At 36.8% G+C, this 21145-nt stretch overlaps 2 protein-coding genes across 3 annotated transcripts; both read right to left on the minus strand.

The window, feature by feature from the left end:
- Positions 1 to 1530: 1530 nt before the first annotated feature.
- On the minus strand, positions 1531 to 8753 carry LOC113997315 (matrix metalloproteinase-27-like). The gene is made up of 10 exons (XM_027739053.2): positions 8595 to 8753; positions 7994 to 8232; positions 7224 to 7372; positions 6985 to 7113; positions 5025 to 5186; positions 4731 to 4854; positions 3743 to 3873; positions 3359 to 3518; positions 2044 to 2147; positions 1531 to 1864 (listed from the first exon to the last, which is right to left on the minus strand). The coding sequence occupies exons 1-10, from the start codon at positions 8751 to 8753 to the stop codon at positions 1764 to 1766; spliced, it is 1458 nt and encodes a 485-aa protein (XP_027594854.1). The 3' UTR covers positions 1531 to 1763.
- Positions 8754 to 13990: 5237 nt separating this feature from the next.
- On the minus strand, positions 13991 to 20836 carry LOC113997314 (interstitial collagenase-like). Of its 2 annotated transcripts, none has more exons than XM_027739051.2 (10): positions 20720 to 20836; positions 19500 to 19744; positions 19029 to 19177; positions 18813 to 18938; positions 17948 to 18109; positions 17464 to 17581; positions 16679 to 16812; positions 15491 to 15650; positions 14492 to 14592; positions 13991 to 14271 (listed from the first exon to the last, which is right to left on the minus strand). In XM_027739051.2, exons 1-10 carry the CDS (start codon positions 20822 to 20824, stop codon positions 14171 to 14173), a joined length of 1401 nt encoding a protein of 466 aa, XP_027594852.2. In that variant the 5' UTR covers positions 20825 to 20836; the 3' UTR covers positions 13991 to 14170. The 2 variants fall into 2 exon arrangements, with proteins under 2 accessions (XP_027594852.2, XP_027594853.2); XM_027739052.2 differs by lacking the exon at positions 13991 to 14271 and adding an exon at positions 14356 to 14411 and having other exon boundaries at positions 14466 to 14592.
- Positions 20837 to 21145: the final 309 nt, after the last annotated feature.

Raw genomic sequence — 21145 nt, forward strand, 5'->3', positions numbered from 1 at the left:
GCCTCCAGTATGTCCTGCTCTTGTCTTGTGGAATATCACAATCACTCCACAGACAGTGGCGTCCAAGCAGGTGCCTTCACACAATTCTGTCACTGGCTTATGGTGATACAAAAAACTGCTGTGGTAACTTGCCAAAAAGCGAACATTGTAGAGGAGAAAAATAGGATGTACTTATATATTCCGAGTAAAAACTGAAAGATACCCATCAAAGACATTATAAATTCCACCAATACTTATCTGTCTGAAAGTTAGCTACTCTAAGCTAGTTGACTGGCCTTCATCTGCAAAGAGATGTTTTCTCTGGGGGCTGGAGGCACCGGTTTGCCCCAGAACAGTCTTTGAGCGAGATGAGATGAGATGAGATGAGAAATGTTGTGGAGAACTTCTCCCTTGTCTTTCAGTACAGGGATCTTCCCTAACTCATGTAGATATGTAGCTAAACAGTAAGTAGTCAGATGAATCTCACTCAAATGTCTACTATTTCATCTTAATTTAAGGTTAAGTTTTGCTAGGGATTAGATTGTAATGGTGTTCACCATGATTAGTTTTGTAAATCAGTGAAACAGCATATTTGAGCCTCTGCTTTGGTTTTCTGGTGGGAAAAAACCCTGCAGGTTTCTCATGGCAATAGCAGCAAAATGATGGTACTCCTGCTGTTTACACAAAACTATGTGGGAAAGGTTAGGTTGGGGTAAGTCCATTGTTGTAAAAGCACGTAGCAAAAAGAAATATTTTACTCAAGCGTGCAACAGGTGTGTTAAACAGCCTAATATGTGAGAACCAGAGAACAGGAGGACACACCAATTCTGAGATCAAATATACCCAACCACGCAGGCAGTATGGCCAGCCATTTGGCAGTGTGTTCTGGGCCTGTCTCCAGAACTAAATGTAAAATAAATACCTGGAGAGGATATGACTGTAACTCTATAGATTTTGTCTCATTTTGTGTGAGCTGTTTGATCCATGTGTGATGGCAGCATGCATTAAATGTATTTTGACTTGAAGCACATGGTTTGAGTTAGTGGAGCAAAGATTGTGCGCTGTGACGTTGTAGTTGAATCTATTTCTTTAATAGAACAGAGCTGATCTGTGAAGGATGTCATTCACAGCTTTACAAAAAGTGGTCACTGATGAAATGCTAATTGGCTATGCTATAAAGGCAGATCAGGGTGATTATCAGGTGAGATACTGTATTTAGACCCTGGGGCTGGAGGGTGATTTTGATGGCAAAATATTGTTATAATGTGAAAGGAACAAGGCTGCAACAGCTGAAGAACAGGGGAAGATACAGGAGAGAGGACAGAAAAGCAAGTGACTAATGAAAAGCCTGGCTCGTGCAGATGGAGAGAAAAGATCACTCTTTGGAGAGAAAAGAAGCAAAATACAAACATTGTATGTTGGAAGGATATTAGCACATTAACCTACAGTCTTTCACACATCAGAAATATAGTCTGTCTTCAATAGATGAAACAGAAAAGAGTGATGTCAACCAAAACCAGTTTATTGACAAAATATTTGAAAACCCCTCTGGAGTATAAATTAATGAATTATGTTGTACATTTTGTACTTGTGAAAAATGCTGTTTTGTTCTAGCCTTTGGAGATACAATTTGAGCTGACATGTTCTTTCATTAAAATACATGAAAACCATTTATGAAAACTACTCCTGTTGCCTCTTCTGTACGTATAGTATTGTATATATAAACGAGTTCTGAGATCACCAGAATTATTGTCTTTTGCTGAATGTAAGAAAGTTTAATGATATTAACAGTTAAACCAATTGTTACTCTTTATTTCTCGGATAACCCTTTTAGCAATAGGGTCGAATTCCCACTGTTTCAATTCATGGAAGAAGTAGAATAATCCTGGAAATGAAAAAGCAAAGCATCATGTTATGGATACAAGAAATAGCTTCATTTTGACAATCAGGGAACACAAAAGAGAGCATCTCTTAATTTCTGTCTTTTGCAGGATACAGCAATAATGACATTCATCGTAACTTTTAGAAGTAAAGTGATTTTACTTAAAAACTCATTCCATTTACCTTTCTTTTGAAAAACAGCATCAACCCTCTGGCTAATTCCTGGAAAGTCATCGACTGTCAGTCTAGGATAACCCTCCTCCATGGACTGGCTGTTTTCATCAAACCTAAATCATATGAAGGGAGATGTGTAATTTTACACAGAGTTTTGACATACAGTTAAGCAGATGCTGAAACATGCCCACCATCTTCAGCTTGACTGATTTCACTGGGGTTACAACAGAAAGTTGTATTATTAGGTCACAAAAATATCTGCAGGATGCTGGCCGTTGTGTTTTCCATGAGGTTGCTACTTGTTTGCCCATAAAGGCAGATATAGCTCCAAAAAAGCACCTGAAGTAAGAAAAATTGAAGGAAGACCCACATTTTTGACAGCAGGGATGAGATTTACCTTCTCTAATGATAGTGTTGTGACAGACAGTACACGGAAACTGGACAGATTAATTTCTGCTGTAGTAACTGCACATATTTATCATAAGAATGATAAAATATTGTAGATAGTCCTCTACTACCTTACAGATTTAGATGAAGGAAAGGAAGCGGACTTATTTCTAAAACAATCAAGTTGTTCCTAACTGAGCCAAGACAATTTTTTTTGAGATGGAACTGAATTAAGGGGGCTGAAAGGAAAACCTAAAAGGTTCTTCCAGATTTGAGAAACCCTCTCAGGAAAGAAAAACAAGGAAACAAGCTAGCCTTTGTTTTACTTCTCCTTGGATACAAGAAATATTTTTCACAGGGACATGAGGTTAAGAGAATGAGTTATTAAGTAAGAAATGTGTGTTGTGGTTTTCTTGCATGCTATTGTCTTGTGACCAAGGCAGTAAAGTAGCAATGCAAGATATTGTGAAGAATCTTTCCAAAACAATCAAAAACAGAGGTCAGGAAACCACATGAATCTCAAAATCCAGCTGACACCATATGTCTCACTGGGGAACCCCACAATTAGTCACGATAAAGTCTGTGTGACCCACATATGCTCCTGGTTGCCTGCAAAAGGCCTTTGCAGCCATTGTTCTTGCACACAGAAAGAATCTATCAACTTACCAAAGCTGATTTTTGCTTCCGCCTGCTTGGTGTTTCGGTATTGGGTGTCACTCATGCCAGTTTGGGAATAGGGTTTAGAAGAGAGAAATTGAAAATCCAGTGCTAATCAGTCAAAGACAGGAAAGAAACTCTCACTTTTATTTTTCTAAATAGGATAAAATAATCCAGGACTTTTCAGAAATCAGAGAAAGCCTACACAAGCTGTCCCAGCCAGCCTTCTGCTGAAGCAGGTTGTCTTTCAGATCTTTATTTTCTGGAGACACTTTCTTACCTCCAATACTTGTCACCTATGAAAAAGTCTGTCTTCCCTGTATGTTTATTACAAACAGCTGCATCAATTTTCTTGACTCCTTTAGGGAAGCCCAGTGTGTTGATATTCTTTGGATAACCAAGCAATACCTGATATCCGCTGATAACCCAGAATTTATTGCCTGTTAAAAGTAATAAAAATATTTAGTTTCACCTGTCATTTTCAGACAGTAAAAGGAAAAATACACACCTTTTTGTAGGTTGTAGGAACACTGGATGAAATGTTCTAAATTTTTATCTTATTTATTTGAAAAGTGAATTTTATGCCCACGTCTACTCTTTCTTCCCCCCTTCTTCCCAAAAAATTAAAGTTAAGAAAAAAATTAAAGAAAATCTCATACTTCACCTTTGAAAAATAGGATCTGATCTTTCATGTTTTCATATGCAGCTTCAATAGCAGGTGGCAGAGTTGGCCAGAAGGCAGAAATTAATTCACGTTCAGCTTCTGAGTTATCAGGATAGACCCGCCATAAGTGCCTGATTTAAATATGAAACAGGTTTTATAGTACATAATAAACCACAGACATTTCTACATATACAAAAGAATGTGAAAAACATTGTAATTTACAAGTTCTTTCTTGTTAGTGGAACGCTACCTGGGTTGATGTGTCAGAAAGGAAAACACTCCCCACAATGGTAAGTGTGGAGTTTTTTATTCTGGCTTCTTTCTGGCATTACCCTTCTCGTTGGTACTGATTGATTAATGGGATCAGCTATAAGCAGCTGAAAATTTTAGGTTGTACCATATAGTAGGAGAGTTATAGGATCCCAGATAAGCCTTTCTGTAAGCTACTAACCGGATTAATTCCCTGGATGACTTTGGGCTTGCAAAGATGACTGGAGGAGAGATTGGCTCAACTATATTGTCAATCATACTGATTTCTTATTTAATTAATTAAATGAGTTAAAATAATTATACACTTAATTAGGTGTTCAAGGCCAGATTGGAAAGGCAATCTGGTCTTATTGGAAGTGTTCCTGATTAGAACTAGATGATCTTTAAGGTACCTTCCAAGACAAACCTTTCTATGATTCTTATGAAATAGTTGCAGCATTTATTCAAGTCACTACTTGGTGTAACCATCTACACATTTGGGAATAAAGTCTTATTGATATTGAGATGCTTTCTGGAAAAAAAACAAAGCATGTTTTTTCAGGGGACCATGTAAAAATATTAATATAATTCATACCTGCTTAAAGTTTTATTTCCATGAAATGAAATCTGTTTGTCTCACTATAAACCCCATAACCACATGAACCACAAAAGTATTCAGTTTTTGTATAAATCAAGAAAAAATAAACTCCATAGAGACAAATGGCATTTCAGTATTTACCTGTGCTTTAGAAAAATGACTTCTCGTCTAAGTGTAGTTATAGCATCAAAAGACATTTGGGAGCCACAGGTTTTAGGTGAGTTAGGAGTGGCTGGCCTTTTATCTGGGGCATTTGGTGGGGATCCTGAGGGAGACATTTTAGAAAGAATACATCAAATTGTAGAAACATTAAGGTTTTCACATATAAATGCATTTTTAATATATAAGAATACAATTATTTTTATGGTGAAACTTTATGAAAGAGATTATTTCTCTCCTTCTTATTTTTTTTTAAAAACCATGTATTTTACTCACCATAAATGGACTGAATGCCACTTATATCATCTGGAGAGAGGGGAAATTCACTGAGGCTGCTGTGGGCATAATTGGGGAACATGAGAGACCTCTGATCATTAGAATGGGAGAGACCCAGGGCATGCCCAAACTCATGAGCAGCAACGAGGAACAAGTTGAATCCTTAAGAAATTGATAGAGAGAAGAGATTAGTCTAATTTTTTTCTGCAATTGGCTGATACAATCACAGCAAGGCTGCTGCTCAGTGACAGTTTTCATAAAATGTATTGACATTCGCTGGGGTATGCATGAACATATTTTCTATAGGATAAGGTTATGGTCTTCCCCCACTACAAGGGAGTGGCTTTTGACTCTCTTTCTTTCTGTTAGCTACTGAAAGTATGTGTGTGGCATGAGTAGATGTCTGGAGGTGAGTGTGGGTGCAGCTCTGAAGAATGTCCTGGCAGGGTTTCCTGGCTGAGGTAGAACAGATTAGATAGTGAGTCAGATCAAACTAACAGCTCTCCAGGGTAAGAGTAGGACAATGTACTCCATGCTCATTTCAGGTATCAAAGTTTCACACATCAAAATTTGTCACCCTCCCTTCTAAAATGTGAGAAAGAAAGATGAGATCATGAACAGACAAGGAAAAATAAAATGTTAGCAGAATGATTTAGCTTTCTACCATTAGGACTTTAAAGAATATGGTTTCTTTATAGCCTTGTCAAACAAAATCTATTTTTAAAATATTATCCTTATACATACTTATTCTCCATGAAATATGTCAACACAGTAAATAGATAAAAATGGAATTTCCTTCAACATGCATCCCTCCAAGTAACACGCCTTTCTGAATTAGGGAAGAATGATCATCTACTCTGCAGACCAAGAGACAGAAAATGTCGACAGACTTAGTGAAGATCACAAGTCTGTGGCAGAGCACAGGACTGGTCATCGATTGCCCAAGAAAGGCTTGCTGAAGCCAAGATATTTGTTTCTCAAAAAGCAAACAAAACAAAGCCTCATTTTTTCCACACATATTTCCAGTCAGACTCCCCCTCTCACGAGTTGTCTGCACTCTCCAAGTTCTGCAATGTCTGGCCACTGGAGCCGTGCTGCTGAGGAACAGCAGCAAAACTGGGGTTGATCCATGTAGTCCCAACGTGGGGAAAACATTATTTTATCACATGACATGTCCACTCCTCATGCCTTTTGGTTTTTTCCCATCACAATTAACCCACACTCTCCTCCTCTTGCAGTGCTCTTACAGGACCTTCCTGCTCATTAGCTACTTGCTCTTCCTGTGGCATGACCTTCATTCCCCTGCTGCAGTTACCCTCTGCAGTTTTCCATCCCAAAAACTGGATGAGAAAAGGATAATGTAGCTGTGTACTGACAGACGTATCAGAGGCTGTATGTGCTGTATGGCCAGCCCAGAGCAGATGAATCCCAGTCAGATAGTTGAGCACTCAGTGTTCCCCTCTCTGCTGCCTACACTTGAACCTATCTTGGAATTATTAATGAAGACTCTTCATTATCGTTGGTGGCTGTATTGATTTTTAGGTGATAGGGATCTCCTCTGAGGGCTGCTGCAAAGCTTCCTCTGCAGTCTATGGTTCTACCAGGCTTGGTTTTCACCAAAAGGGGAAAACGTCAGAAAGCTTAATTTGTGAAACTCTGGTAGGCCCTACCAGCCCCCAGGTAAGAGTGGCCATGTTTGTAGCACTCCTACCTGAGAAGTGTTGTCCCATTGGTATTTTTACCAGTATTAAATAAGAACTAGAGTAGAACTAGAGTAGATCAGGCTGAGTTTATGTCTGTGTCATTATAAGTATCCAGGTTGGAGGACAGCCTGTAATATTCTCAAACTGCTCTTATGGTTGATGCTGCATCTCATCTCAGTCTATTCTTTCACTTAAATAAAATCAGAAAGGAAATTATTCATCTGCACAACACTTCAGAAACCTTTTTTTTGACCTACCAGCTGAACCTGTGGTCCAATCTTCATCCTCATCGAAGTGTACATCACCACCTAAACCATTGCCAGGTGGAAAGGCATGGGCAAGGACTCCTAGTGGGCCATCAAAATAGCGAGGGCAATGTCCATGAGCTAAATAACATGAAGTTGAAACAAGATTGAGTTTATGTTATGATAACTGGAAAATCTATAAAATTAATCATATTAATCTATAAATTAATCGTATGCAGTCAGCATATTACCTTTGGTCCCAAAAGCAATCATTATATCTGCTATTCCCTTATGAATACGAGTGAAAATCAGCGGGGTAACAGCACTCCACACTTTAAATGCCTTCTGGATTGCTTTATCCACATCCTCTTTGCTCATATCTGGCGTGCGGTTCACAATTCTATGGTTATGAGAGTTTAAGTATTAATACCTAATATCCGCAGAAAAAATTCCCCTAATATTTTTAAGATGATGAACAGAAATGTATAAGAAGAAATTTAACCTGTAAACCAATAGCTCCCAAGATTCATCTTGAACTGAGCGAGTTTGAAGTATGTTTGATAACTGTTCAACGTCTTTTTCATTATAATAATGAAATAATAATAAATACACAGTATCAGTTTTTTCTCAAAATGGCTCTTAGCCAGGAGATTGTCACTTGAGCATGAGGAAAGTTATCTCCTCAGGATTCTGTGACAAATAAACTGTTCATCTTAGCAAATTTTGAAGATAATGGAGCTTGTACAAGGTGCAGGTGATGTTTCCGTTTGGCTCACAAAATATTTGTCAGGAGTGATACAGGGCAGGCAAACTACTGTGGTTGACACAGAAAATGTGGAACACCCGGGTTGACTCTCAGAAATTCCTCTCAGGAGTATGAACAGCTAAAAGCTGGGGAAAGATAAACATATTTGTATTTCCAACTGGAAACAATTGCTATAAAAGTTATACTTAAATATAACAAAAGTGGACATCCACAAACCTAAAATTTAAACTTAGGCAGTAATTACTGAAATACCACCTGTACGTCAGTTCGGTTTTTTTCCATCCTGGCAGAGTAACACCGTAGAGACCCACATCGGGAACTCCACACCTGGGTTTCTTCATCATTTCCAATGTCTCGTTATCTGGTTTTCCAGTCACTTTCAAACCAAAAAATTGTTGCATTTTCTGAAGTTTCTCAGCTGTGGATTTAACATTTATTTTCCATCCGAGTAGATTTGGATCTGGCTCAACAGCATAGAATTTACTTAAATAGTCCTAGTGAAAAGAAAAAAACCAAACACATTTCACATTTTGATCTGTTTCAGAAACAAATACCTTTGGACTGATATGTTTGCTTACTTTGATGGTAAAATCTTCTACCTGTGATTTTGCAGCATCACAGATATTTTCCTGCAGTTTGCAGCTAAAAAGAAACAGATGAGATTGTCCCTGACTCTTACTTACTTGACATTTCCAGTTTGTAAAAATTTACCCTATTTTAGTAAAGTTTGGACAACAGCCTTCTATGCAATAACATTGTCTCAGAAAGACAGCAAGCTTTCTGTGCAGCTGGAACACCCAGATTATATCTAAAAATAGAGGGCTCAATAGATCTCAGATACAGACAATGCAGTTACCTGTACAAGCTTTGCATCTTCTTTGTTGTCTTTCTCTGGGTGGCTGGGAAGAGCATTAGAAACAGCTGCACATGTTAAAAGCCAAAATGAAAGATCCTTCATTCTTACTCTCTTTCCTGTCCCGGTAGGAGAGCAGTCTGCTTTCCTCTCTGTGTGCATACTTTCTCATATCCCACCCAGTTCGTACAGTTATGGGGTGCTTTGTAGAGTTAGCTGTATGCTGACTCAGACTTTATCATGCTCTGTTTACCTCCACACATGCTATAACTCTGTGCTGACTGACATAATAAAACTTAATTAAACCCATCCGATTTCTCAGTCATCTGAAGTCAGTTAGTACTTGAACACGCCCAAGCAGCTTGGCTACAATTTGAAAACCGGCACTCAGTTTTAGTTATTTTACACTGACTTAGAAAACCTGAGCAATTTCATGCCAGATAAAATGGCGAAAAAATGCAAAACCTGTCCTGACCCAGCTGTGTGAAATGGGGCCACAAAATGTAGAAGGACTCTTAACCATTAGCAGCCTAGAAAATGAAAGTTGTGCAGGAGATATGAAGCCCATTAAAAAAAATAATTAAAACTTTGGCAGAAATTACCGTAAATAGAAAATTTTCTTTTCAAATTGATTTATAAAGTGTTTTGGAAAATGGATGAAAACAACCCTGCAACCCTTTGAAAAGGGGTGTTTCCTTTAAATTATACAGTGGAATCCAAGATATATGTAAATGAAAAAGATTTTACCTTATAAATCCAACCTAAAAAATGTGAATAATCTTATATCTCTGTCTGCACATATGTATGTATGTATGCATGTATCTATCTATCTAGCTATCTATCTATCTTTTATCTATTTGCCATTTCATCACAAAAGTTTTTTTTCAGTTTAACCACATTAGCCGCAGGGGATATGATTATTTCCTGTCTTAAGTAATTCAGAATAAGGGAAGTTTCAAAAGTCACACAAGCTGTGACAGATTATGGGATTTCACCCTGTGCCAGCCAAGCATCTTCCTCATCCGCTGGCAGCAAAGGGAGCTGAAGGTGTTTGGCACCTCAGAGGAGCTCTGACAGCACGTACCCAACTTTTACAAAACAGTTGTAAGAAATGCCTTCATGTCGGATGGTGGCTTTTTCAGAAAATCCTTGCTTCCCTATTTTTGGCTTTTTTGCTGTCACTTGCAGCCAATTTTTCTCCAGATGGAGGTGTTAATGATGGATTTTTCCATCTTAATAGCCTCGTTAGTTAAACTTATTTGTCAATGGCATTTCTCAGCTACAATAAAAAAAATAATCAAACCCTTCCCTTGATTTGTTTTTATTATCATTACATTGTATGGATCCCATTCAGTTCTGTAACTGAAGTACAACCTATAACAACAGTTATTCTGAGATAGAGAGCTCAACTGAGCTGATACTGGAAATGATGTTTGTATTTTTTCAGAAGTACAAACTTTCTTTTTTGAGACCTGTCTTATGTTTTCAAATGGATATGCTTATTTGTCTCAAAGGTTTCAAATCTAGAAGGAATGACCATGGTGCTAGCATCTGACCGTGTACATGCATGCGCCATGAAAGACAAAAAAAACCTGCTCAGTGGCTTTTGCATCAAATGCATTTTCCAATGGCACTAGAACACATTTTTGAAAAAAAACATGTTTTGGCTGATTTGAATTTTATTTTGCATAAAAATCAAGCACTACGAGCAGATTCGATGTGAACTGAGAGAAGTGATTATCTTTCTACCCACTGTGGCTGGCTATCAGATCCCCACAGCTTGTCTGCCATGTAGCAGTAAAAGGATAGAGACAATGAGAGCAGCTAAGTTAAGATCAGCTGCATCTAACTTTATGCATTTATTAGTTAAGCATTCTTCTATAGAAAACAGAGAAATACATATCTCTGGAGAGTGATTCAACCAACTACCTTAGAATAGTATGATCTGACCTCTATTGGTGCTCTCTGTCTTCATCGAAACAACTAATTTAGTCCACATTTCCTAGTTTCAACTAACATTAGTGTTTGCTCAGAAGACATTTGAGTGACAGGTGATGGAGGTCTACATCACACAAAGCAGTACCAAGGTTTTGCAACTTGGCCACCTACACAGCAGCCAGTTCCCACTGCCCATGGGAAAAAGACCTGAATATGTTTTTTTGCAAGCAATGTTTCACAAATACCCCTATAGCTGGCCTTGAGGCCTGGGAAAAGAAGAAGCTGTATAAGTTGTTTCTGGTTATGGTTTCCTAATGCTTTTGTATAGGCAGCTTCCGGCTGCGGTTTCCTAATGCTTATCTTTGACATTTGTTAGAGCTGGTGGATATTGACCTGCATCATGACTTCTTTTCTCCCCTTAGAATTGGTTTTATCCAGACAGCAGCAATGTGATCTATGTTTTAATCCAGAAAGGTCACTGCCTGTCCTCATCACATCAGTAGTACCAGGTGACGTTATACAGAGCATCACAGGAGTCAGCAATACTGCTGCATTGTGGTGATCTTAACAAATACCAGCAGGGATTCAACATTCCTAAATGTTCACAATGTGGGTGTCTGTGAGTTAACTGTCTAAGCTTGCATTATATCAACAGAAATCTAATCAATATGGTCAAATGGCATTTAGAGAGCATTTCATCTCACCACATGTAGGAAGTAAACTTTAGTAGGATGCTCTCAGGAGCTCACCAAATGTTTTAACTGACACCATTGACTGTGGTGTCAACCTAAGCCTGAGATCAGATGAAAACACTTGGGCAGCAATTAAGCTGCCTAAAATGTGATTTGTTGTGCTTTTGAGACAGTCTAGTGAACCTAAGACATTGACACAGGTCTGGTGTCTGTGATCCAGAACCTAGAGGGGACGTGTGGCTTCTAGACTGGTAGTTGGAAGCCAACTGGAAACCTTCAGGTACCTTAATGGCACTAGAGAACTGTTCAGGCATCTGAGCCACTACTTTTCAGGCTCAATCTTTCCATGGAGTCAACAAACTTGAATCATTATTCAAGCTGAATGAAAAACATGGGACAAAGGTAAATGGTTCAGATAATCTCTCTGACCTTTGACAAACCTTTAGCAAAGACTGCAGCCTATGAGAGCAGGATTCAACCACCTGAGAATAAGTCCCTAGAGACAGTACAGGCTCTGTGGGACTTTGGGAAGTGATGATCTCCCAGAAATCCTGTTTCATACGTACATGGGTTGCTTGGATACCCTAAAGCACCTCAAATGCACTAAACACATTTAGGGAATTGAATTCCTGTCTGGGCAAATCTATCTCAGATAGTAATTATAGGGGCTATGATTACACACTAAACCTGTAACAAGACAGTAGGGAGTGGTACAGTGCTTTAACATAGTACAGTAATTAGCAAATAGGACTGTAAACTTATTAAAAAGGAGTAAGAAAATGGCAGGTGATTGCGTGGACTGAGTTGGAAACAACACCTGGATTCCAAATTACTGAAAGTATGTGCCTGAAGGCAGACAAGAGCTACTGGTACCAGAGGTACCCTCCTCCTAATGGTGTGGCTGGGATGGAGCAATCACCACTCTCATGAAGGCAGAGGAAATATTCACTCACATAAGCACGGGTAACATTTCTCACAAAGACATCACTTCATTTTGAGCTCTTGCTCTTCCTGCAATTGGGAAATAACGCAAAGCGATTTCAAAAATGTGTCTGGCAACTAAAAATAAGAACTTCACAGGATACCAAAAGGCATGGACTAAAAATATGCCATTAGAATCTCCATCCTCTTTTTAACTTCTTTATCTTCCGTGGTTTGTAAATTACTCTTTATCTTTCTTTCCTCTAAAACATAACCACTTCCATACCCCTTGTCTCCCACTTAACATTTCTCTGCCCCATGACTACGCACTACTTCTTTATTCTAGAGAGGGATTAACATTCTGCTCTAAATCTGAGGAGCTCTTTTGGCATTGCCTTGAGATCTGTTTCTACGTCATATTTGTAGGGGACATGTGCTCCCAGTTTTTAATTTTTAATATATAATTTTTCTATTAAGAAATATTATCTTTCCTTGTAAACCTTGTGTTATGTTTGTAAACCTTCCTTGCTAAAAATACCAACATGATCTATTTAGATTTATATACTTCCCAATCAATTTTTGGCTTAATTGTCATTGTTAGTTCAGCAGTACTGGCTTACTCGAGAAAATACATTTAAATAGCATTGCTACAAAGGCTTGAAATTAGAGAATTGGTCCCTACAATACCTTGTGAGAACAGGATTCACATAAGTTGACATTTAATTAAAGCCTTTGATTTGCTGTAATTTATTATTATTTTTATTATTTTATAATATTTTCTTAGGTGTTATAAAGTATATAATCAAGTTAATTTTCAACTATACAATTTATTATCTTTGAATAGTATTTAGATTAACTTCTACTCCTGAATTTATTAAACATAAGAACTACCTAGTCTGTTCTTTATTTATGAAGGATATAATTTAATAGGTTTCTAATACAGACAAGTAATGAAAAAAATGAAACATATTTTTATGAGGTTACACATTCTTTTCTCAAATATAATTACTTCTATTACAGTAATCTCAAACCTTCTTCTGAAACATGTTGAATAATACAGGTGTTATACAAGATAACACATTTTGTGTTGGTCATATGTCTTTTGATGTTATCAACTGAGCTACAAAGATTAAAGAGAAAGTGGATAACCCTTCAAAAACCATTTTAATTGAGGGTATTTGTAAAAAATATGGTTAAGCTGGAAATCAAGTTGTCTTTTTCATGAATTTTTTATCTGAAGTATTTTTGGCCAAGAATTTTCATTTTTTAAGCAATTTTTTTATTCTTTAACCCACTGAAATTAGGAGGGATTTACTAACTCCTGGAGTAGTAAGCACTTGAAAGGTCCCTGATTAAAGAGGTTTGTGTGTTCGTTATATGAAGTGACTACCTGTGATAGCAAGAGACTTGCTTCAGTGATCTCAGGGGGTCCTTTCTAAGCTACAATTCCAGCCTTGAAACCAGTTTCTAAACCCAAAAATATAAGAACACACACCCCACACACATCACATCCCTCTGCCTACAGCTGCAAAGACATATGCCCCAGAGAGTAGGCTAAGAGTGGAAGTTGGGGAAAGAGGAACAGAAGGTGGAATTAGACTTGTACACTGATGATAATGAGCTCCAACTGGTCTAATTGCCCATCAGGTTTTAACCAGGGCTTGTGTGGGTTGATGAAATTCAGAGACAGCTGTCTGCCCCTTTCTCTGTCTTTGGGGAAAAAAGATTTGCCATTTCCTGCCAGAATACATTTTTTTAGTGTTTGGAAGCTAGACTTGGCTCTTGAGCATTAGGGCAAATTAGACATAAAGGACACAATTATATGAGAAACATAATTTATTTGGAAACTTAACAGTAACAGGTGAAATTGCCATAAATTATATAAATGTATTTAGTTTAAAATAAATAATTGTTAATAGTATACTCCTAAGGAATTTGAACAGAAATCCATTCTGACCCCGTAGTCAGGCAATGCTGAAAAATGCAGGACATAAAAACATACGGTGTGCATATGAAAAAATATTGCAATTAGCAATTAAACCAGCTGATGCTCTCCATTTGTCTAACAATCCGTTTGGCACGAGGATCAAACTGGAACTGAGTTGTTCCATGGAAGAAGTAGACATAGCCTAGAAGTAAAATTTAATCCAATTATATTTCAGAGGTGACTTTTTTCAGTATTTTGGAAAAATAAATCATCCCCATTATAAACTGTCCATATATACTTGATATTTTTCATTTCCTTCTCATTAAGGTTAATGACAGCTTTCTGAAAACTTTTGAAAATTATTCTATCTACAGAAGCCCAAATATTCAAGTAAACACAGATTAAAGGTATGTTTTACTCACCATCTTTCCAGAAAGCAGCATCAACTCTGCCAATTTTTCCAAAGTCAGAGACTATTTTCCTGGGATAACCATGATCCATGGATTTTTTCTTTTCATCATATCTTAGAACAAGAAACACCATTATCATTTGTGAGGAAGCAGAAAATATTTTGAAAGTCAAAAGTGAATTCGTACATGTACACAACTCTGCTGTTACTAAGAAGCCTTATAAAGATTAACTAAATTAGGTTTCTCACATTATGAATGTCCTGAGATTTGAAAATCCTGCTTATGGCAAAGTTTGCAACAAGGTTCTCAGAGACCCTGGGAACACAGCACAGAAATTTATTAATGTATTTCTGGACTGGCAGAGCCTTCCTTAGCCATCACTGGCACATAAAAGAGTTTTTATTTCCAGGCACTGAATATCCAGTTCAATATAAAAGCAGAACAGAAAACTTTGGAGAAGAAGACAGTAGCACAGTCCTGAAACATTATTGAATTAGTGTCAGCGATGCACTTCTTAAACAACGTTGCTCTCTGAAATTTGTCATGTACTTGAATTAGAAATACAACCAATTGTACATTTGGAGAATATTTAGAGTCTCTTCATAGAGAAATTTAATACAACACTCTCTATTAGCAATTCATTTTGTTTAAAATGTGAATTCAAAGTGGACATATTTGCATGGAACAGCAGCACCGTCATAGAGAAAAAGTGAGTAATTTATAGAGAACCACTCTTTAATTGAGCAGCTGCTTCATTCAGTTCCAAGTAATTACATTCCTGCTACAGGAATCCAATGTTTAGCAAAAAAAAAAAAAAAAAAAAAAAAAAAATCTATAGAAAAGTTGACATTTTCTAGCAAAGGCTTAGTTTTTTTAAGCTTTAGAAAATCACATTTAAATTTGTGGAATATACCTTTTTTAAACATCATTACACTTGGATTTTATAGTAATACATTAATCCCCAGGGACAAATGAAAATAGGCCTTCTGGTAAATGAACATAAAATCTTACCTCCAGTATCTGTTAGCTACAAAGAAGTATGTTTTTCCTGTGGTTTCATCACTGTAAGCTGCATTAACTCTTTTAACAGTCTTCGGGAACCCCAAGCGGTAGATTGGTTTGGGATAGCCAGGTGCAACATCATATCCCCTGACAACCCAATATTTATCCTCTGAAAAATGTAAGAAAATTAAATTTGGTTTTGCTATTCATAAGCAGCATTTACTTGTGTTTTAGATGCGTAGAAAATAATGTGTCTAGATGTCAGTATTATTCCTCTCAGTTTTCTACTTTCGAAAATTTTTCTAATTCTCACACTGGGACTACATCATGAAGACAACAGAAATATCTTTTGTTTTTGGGAGTAAAACATTAGATTAATAAGGTGTATGGATAGAACTTTCCCTAGATTTTTTTTGAAATGAATATAAAGTAATTGTCTGGATAACAACTTGGAGAAGGCTGGAGCTTGATCAATTAATCCACTGACACTGGATTAGGTTATAGAGTTTATTAAATTCCTGCAATATATTATTTGATTAGAGAAACACATAATATTTTAAAAACTAGTCAGTATACATCAGTTTAAACTATTAAGAAAAGCATATATATCTAATTAAAGTGCTTTGGTAATTTTAAGTGCAATGAACATATTTATATGTGGTAATATATCACGTACCTAAATATGTATATAATAAAGTTATTTGAGATATTTAAAGGGTATTTGAGACCTTTAACAAAAAGGACTGATTTTTAGTTCAGTGAACAATTATCCTCTCACAGTACTCTTTTCCTCTAACATTTTTTTTGGTAGGTTTTTTTCCCAAAAATATCACAAAATGTAATAAGCATACCAGTAACAGTAGTGTAAAAAGGCCTGTATTTGTCAATTGAATTCACAAAAAATCCTTCTGCACAAAGTGAAGTGCTGTTACCTGAAGAGAACTAGACCTGAAGAAGGGTAGCTGTTTTCATGTCTTGTTTTTCAGAGCATTAGGTATAGCAGAGGGGTAAGTTTTCAGGTTTATGACCTCTGGAGATCCCTTACAGCAGTATGATTCTCTGGTTTAATTACTTGCAGAATTGTAAGATTCTCTGTTTCACTTCCTTAAAAAACACTTTGACTTCTGTAGTTGCGTAGTTTGCAAAGGAGCAGGAAGTAACTGGTCAGAAAAAGTAGAGAATTTCAGATTCCATTACCTTTAAAAAGTAAAATTTCATCCTTTTCAACGTTTTCGTATGCAGCTTGAATTCCTGATGGTAATGTTGGCCAGAACAGTGAGATAAAATTGAGCTCAGTCTCTGTCCTCGCAGGATGTTTGCGCAGCATATATCTGTTTTAAACAAAATTTATGTGATAAAATAATTCCACTCCTATCATAAATGCAAAATAATTATTACAGCTCCTGGAGTGTAACAGAGGGGAGATGAGTACTTGTGTGTGAATACTCCCCCTCTACTGAACATAAAGGTAATCTACAGCAACAGAATTCTTAATTTTAGCACCTCAGTTACATGCTAAAAATCAGGCAAGTTCAATACAAGGCCTTCTATTTCTTTGTATATCAAGAAGGCTCAGACCTAGATTCAGTAACCACCTAACAAACATCTTTCTACCTTGCCATGCTTTCAGTTCTGCCACTGCTCCTAAACTGAGGATGAGTGTGGGACCCACGGACACATTGCTAAGGGACATATGAATGCTCTTGCTCTTTACTTGAATGGAGTTCAGAGACAAGTCTGTCACAGTGGCCACAGTAGTAGAATAGCTGGAAGACAACCTACAAGCCCTTGTCACTGTCCCTGCTCTTGTCAACTAGGGTTCTTAGGACTAATGATTTGAGAACTCTTGCTTCTGTAAATACACAGCAGTTTTCTAGTGCTTCTCTTTGTACTAGATTCCAAAAGGATAGTTTTTCCCTTAGTGGAATTTTTTAAATTACTGAACCTTTTAAAGGGGCAATATATATGCTTGTTGTTGTTACCTGCCCTTGAAGAAGAATATTTCTCCACGTAGGGTCACAATAGAATCAAATGTCAAATTTGGGTCACAGGCTTCTGGAGTTATGGGTCCTGTTGGCTGCACAGCAGCATTAGACTGCCCTGTAGGATGAATGTTTATTGTTTAGTGTGGAGAAATATAAAGACAGTGCTAAGAAGTTCTGTGAGGACACAAAGAACTCTTTTTACAGAGAATGAAAAGGGATACAATTTTAAAGTAAGTGTCATGATACACAGGATTTTAATGTTGGTAAAATCGGTTGCGTTCATCAGTTCCAAAATGAGTTTTTTGCAGAAATGGACTTCAGCTGAAGTTAGCTTCCAGGAATTTTCTCTCTTTCGTTATCTGTTTTTCAGTAGCTGTTAAACATCTCATTTTGGTGGAATAAATGTATTTTTGATACATTCCTTTTATCATTTATCAGCCTCTCAAGTAGAAATATTAAATAAATATATTTTTTTTCTTACCATATATGGCTTGAATGCCATCAATGTCATCCTGGGGAAGAAGGAATTCATTGGGGTCCGTGTAGGAGTAAGCTGGATACATCAGTGCTCCAGGATCATTTGAATGAGACAGACCCAGTGAATGGCCAAGCTCATGGGCAACAACAATGAACAAATTGTAGCCTGTGGGATAAAAATCACACAAAGAAGGTAAAATCTATTTCAGTATTTAGCACAGTCGACTAAATAGGAAGCACTTATGCTTCCTCCTAAAATACACTAAAAGTACAAGAAAGATTGTAAGTAATTCTATCAACATCACAACTTAAAAATATTGTAACAGAAGAGTAACTAAAGAATGTCTGGCCTTAATTGTGGTCTCGTCCTTTCTCTAGTGTTCTTGTATCTTAAACACAAACTGTTTCTCCTGCTGTCACATAAACCACTCAGATCAAGGATCATGCCAGAAAAATGACTTCAAAACAAACACTGAGATTACAGTTTTGGTGATACTTGGACCACCCTAGTTAGCACCAAATTTTGAAGTGCTAGGTTAAGAAAGAGAAAGGATTTGCCTAGAGAAATCTCCCATCAAATCTGCTTGTATGCAAGTTTTGGCTTTCATCTGAAAAAAAGGTATTTTAAAATGCTGACTTTAAAATTATTATAAACCATTATGAACTAAATGTTTATATGCCATTATAAACCATTATAACCTAAAACCCTATTTTCTGCAAGGTAATATCTAAAAAAAAAAAAAGGCCAAATTCTACCTCTTTTGCTCACTTCTCTACTTGTAGTCAAGCTCATGAAATAATATGCATTGCCTGAGCTAAGAACATCCAGGGTAAAACTATATAAATTAATCCAGTTATGAAATCCTTACCTCTTCCATCTTTTGTCCAAGCTTCCTCCTCATCAATATGCACATCCCCACCAATACCTTCACCAGGCTGGAATGCATGAGCCAGCTGCCCATTAGGACCATCAAAAGGAGAATTGTCACGGTGGTCTATAATGAAGATATAAAAAATCAGTTAAAATCCTAAATTGCTCCTATGACTGCAGATGGCTATTGAATATGCAAAGTTATCATTGTTACCTCTATAAGCAAAAGAAATCATTATGTCTGCTTCTTTGTCCTCAACCCTTTGGAATGTCAGTGGTGTTACGTTGCTCCAGACACTGATAGCTTTTCGGATTGCTTCATCTACATCAGCTTTTGTCATCTTTGGGGTGTAATTCAAAATTCTTCAAAGAAAAACCAACACATAATAATATATTGTTAAGAATTGCATTGAAATTTCAGCATTTTCCCTGAACTTCAGCATTTTAGCTGAAAAATAATAACTTGTGAAAAAGTAAAAAATCTTAGGTGTATCTTTTGTGAATGAAAATCAATAATGGCTTCAGTTTAGATACTGCCTTCCAGAGTGTGTCTTCTAGAAATCACTTAATCACTCTATATGTCCATATATGGCATAGTATAATTACTTCAGACCCCCCACCCCCCAAAGCTGGGGTGCTAGATTTTTTGAATAAGATCTTTTTGATTCAGATTAGGAAATATTACCTGTATGTCAGATTATTTCTTTTCCATTTGGGATTCCCTGCTGTGAACACATATTGCCCTATATCAGGTACACCACATCTGGGTTTTTTCATCATCTCCAAAGTGTCAAGATCAGGTTTCCCAGTCACTTGTAGTCCAAAGAATGACTGCATTTCCTTGAGCTTTGCAGCAAGGGGATTTTCACCATGGCTTCTTAAATAAAGATGGCTATCCCTTTGAAGGTCATAGAAATTCTGTAGATAACTCTGAATCAGAGTTTTAAAAAAAGAAGAGCATTGTGTCATATCAGTACAGTCTTGGGTCACACTAAAATTTTCTGAGTAATCATGAACTATTCCAATGTCGACTTGCCCTGTGTTTACCGGGAGTAAAAACAACCTATTTTCTCCAGGAAGTGGTGTGAGGAGTCAGGAATAATTTACCATTTTGCTATAGTTTTCTGAATTTCTTGTTTCACTCATGGAATATATGAAGAAATGTCTTGAAAATCTCATATTTACTATTAATAAATACTCCGACATTATTTATCATGTCCCTCTACTCTAACAGCAAAATTTATGAGGAAGCTTATATCTGGTCTCATTCAAGGAAATCAAGATTGGCAGTGATACTCCAAACAGCCAGGTCTCCCACGAAAGCAGGTGACTACTACTAGAGAGTCAGACTTGGCAAATCATGCCTTTTATTTTTAGTTCCAAAATATGATAGCAGAAACTCAGGTCTCTACTAAATTTCAACACTTTTGTCTACAACAAATAGTGTTGTGTCTATGTGAGTGCTGTATTTCTCATAGATGTCCCTTTTTCCAAAATATTCCATAAAAGATCTATTTAGCCAAACATTGGAACACATCTGCTTCAAGCAAGTTTCCTTCCTTATGTTATTAAGACCAGTCATATTACAAGTTTCAAAGCACATTCGGAAATTCATATTGTTACTGAATTTGACTGTTTCTGCAGAGCCACAGAACTTGCTGCTAGAACTCATGCTTCAGAAGTTTTGTTGTTTTACTGAAAACACCAAAAGTGAAATATGCAATATTCAGATGACTTTTGGGTAAAAAATTTCCATATAATTTTCACACATTTTCTAGATTGGGAAAGCTTTCTCTTGGAACCTCTGCAAAATGGTAAATCTTTAATTTCAAGCAATATTCTGTGAGTTACAATTATAATTATCTCAAAGACTACCCTTCGAAATGCACTGAAAAAAATATTTACCTCTACAAGCTGTAGGGTTTTTCCTTCATCTTCTGCTTCTGGGGCCACAGGAAAAGCAGAGGAGATGGCTCCATATAACGACAGAAGAAGTGAAAGAGTCTTCATCTTCGTCCAAGGTTCTCTGCCTCAGTTTCTTTCCTGAGCTACCGAACACATTTCTCAGCTTTGTTTATATAGCTAATAGTAAATCAGTGACAGCCTGACTCATGCTGTATAATATCCTCTGATTAGTAAAACTGATGCATAATGGTTTCATCATCAGGCAGTGACGCAATCTGTTTAATTTGTGTTACTGTCCTTATCTTGTCCTAATCTTCTCTTTTGGGCAATTTTGTAGTGTGTTTAAAAATAAGGAAGTGTTTTTCAGATAAAATGTGGAGCTACATTTCATAGGTTTTCTTGAATTATGAATTTAGACTATTTATG

Source organism: Pipra filicauda, unplaced genomic scaffold (genome assembly GCF_003945595.2).
Source record: "Pipra filicauda isolate LSUMZ 115617 unplaced genomic scaffold, ASM394559v2 scaffold117_size3949168_pilon, whole genome shotgun sequence".
Lineage (NCBI taxonomy): Eukaryota > Metazoa > Chordata > Aves > Passeriformes > Pipridae > Pipra > Pipra filicauda.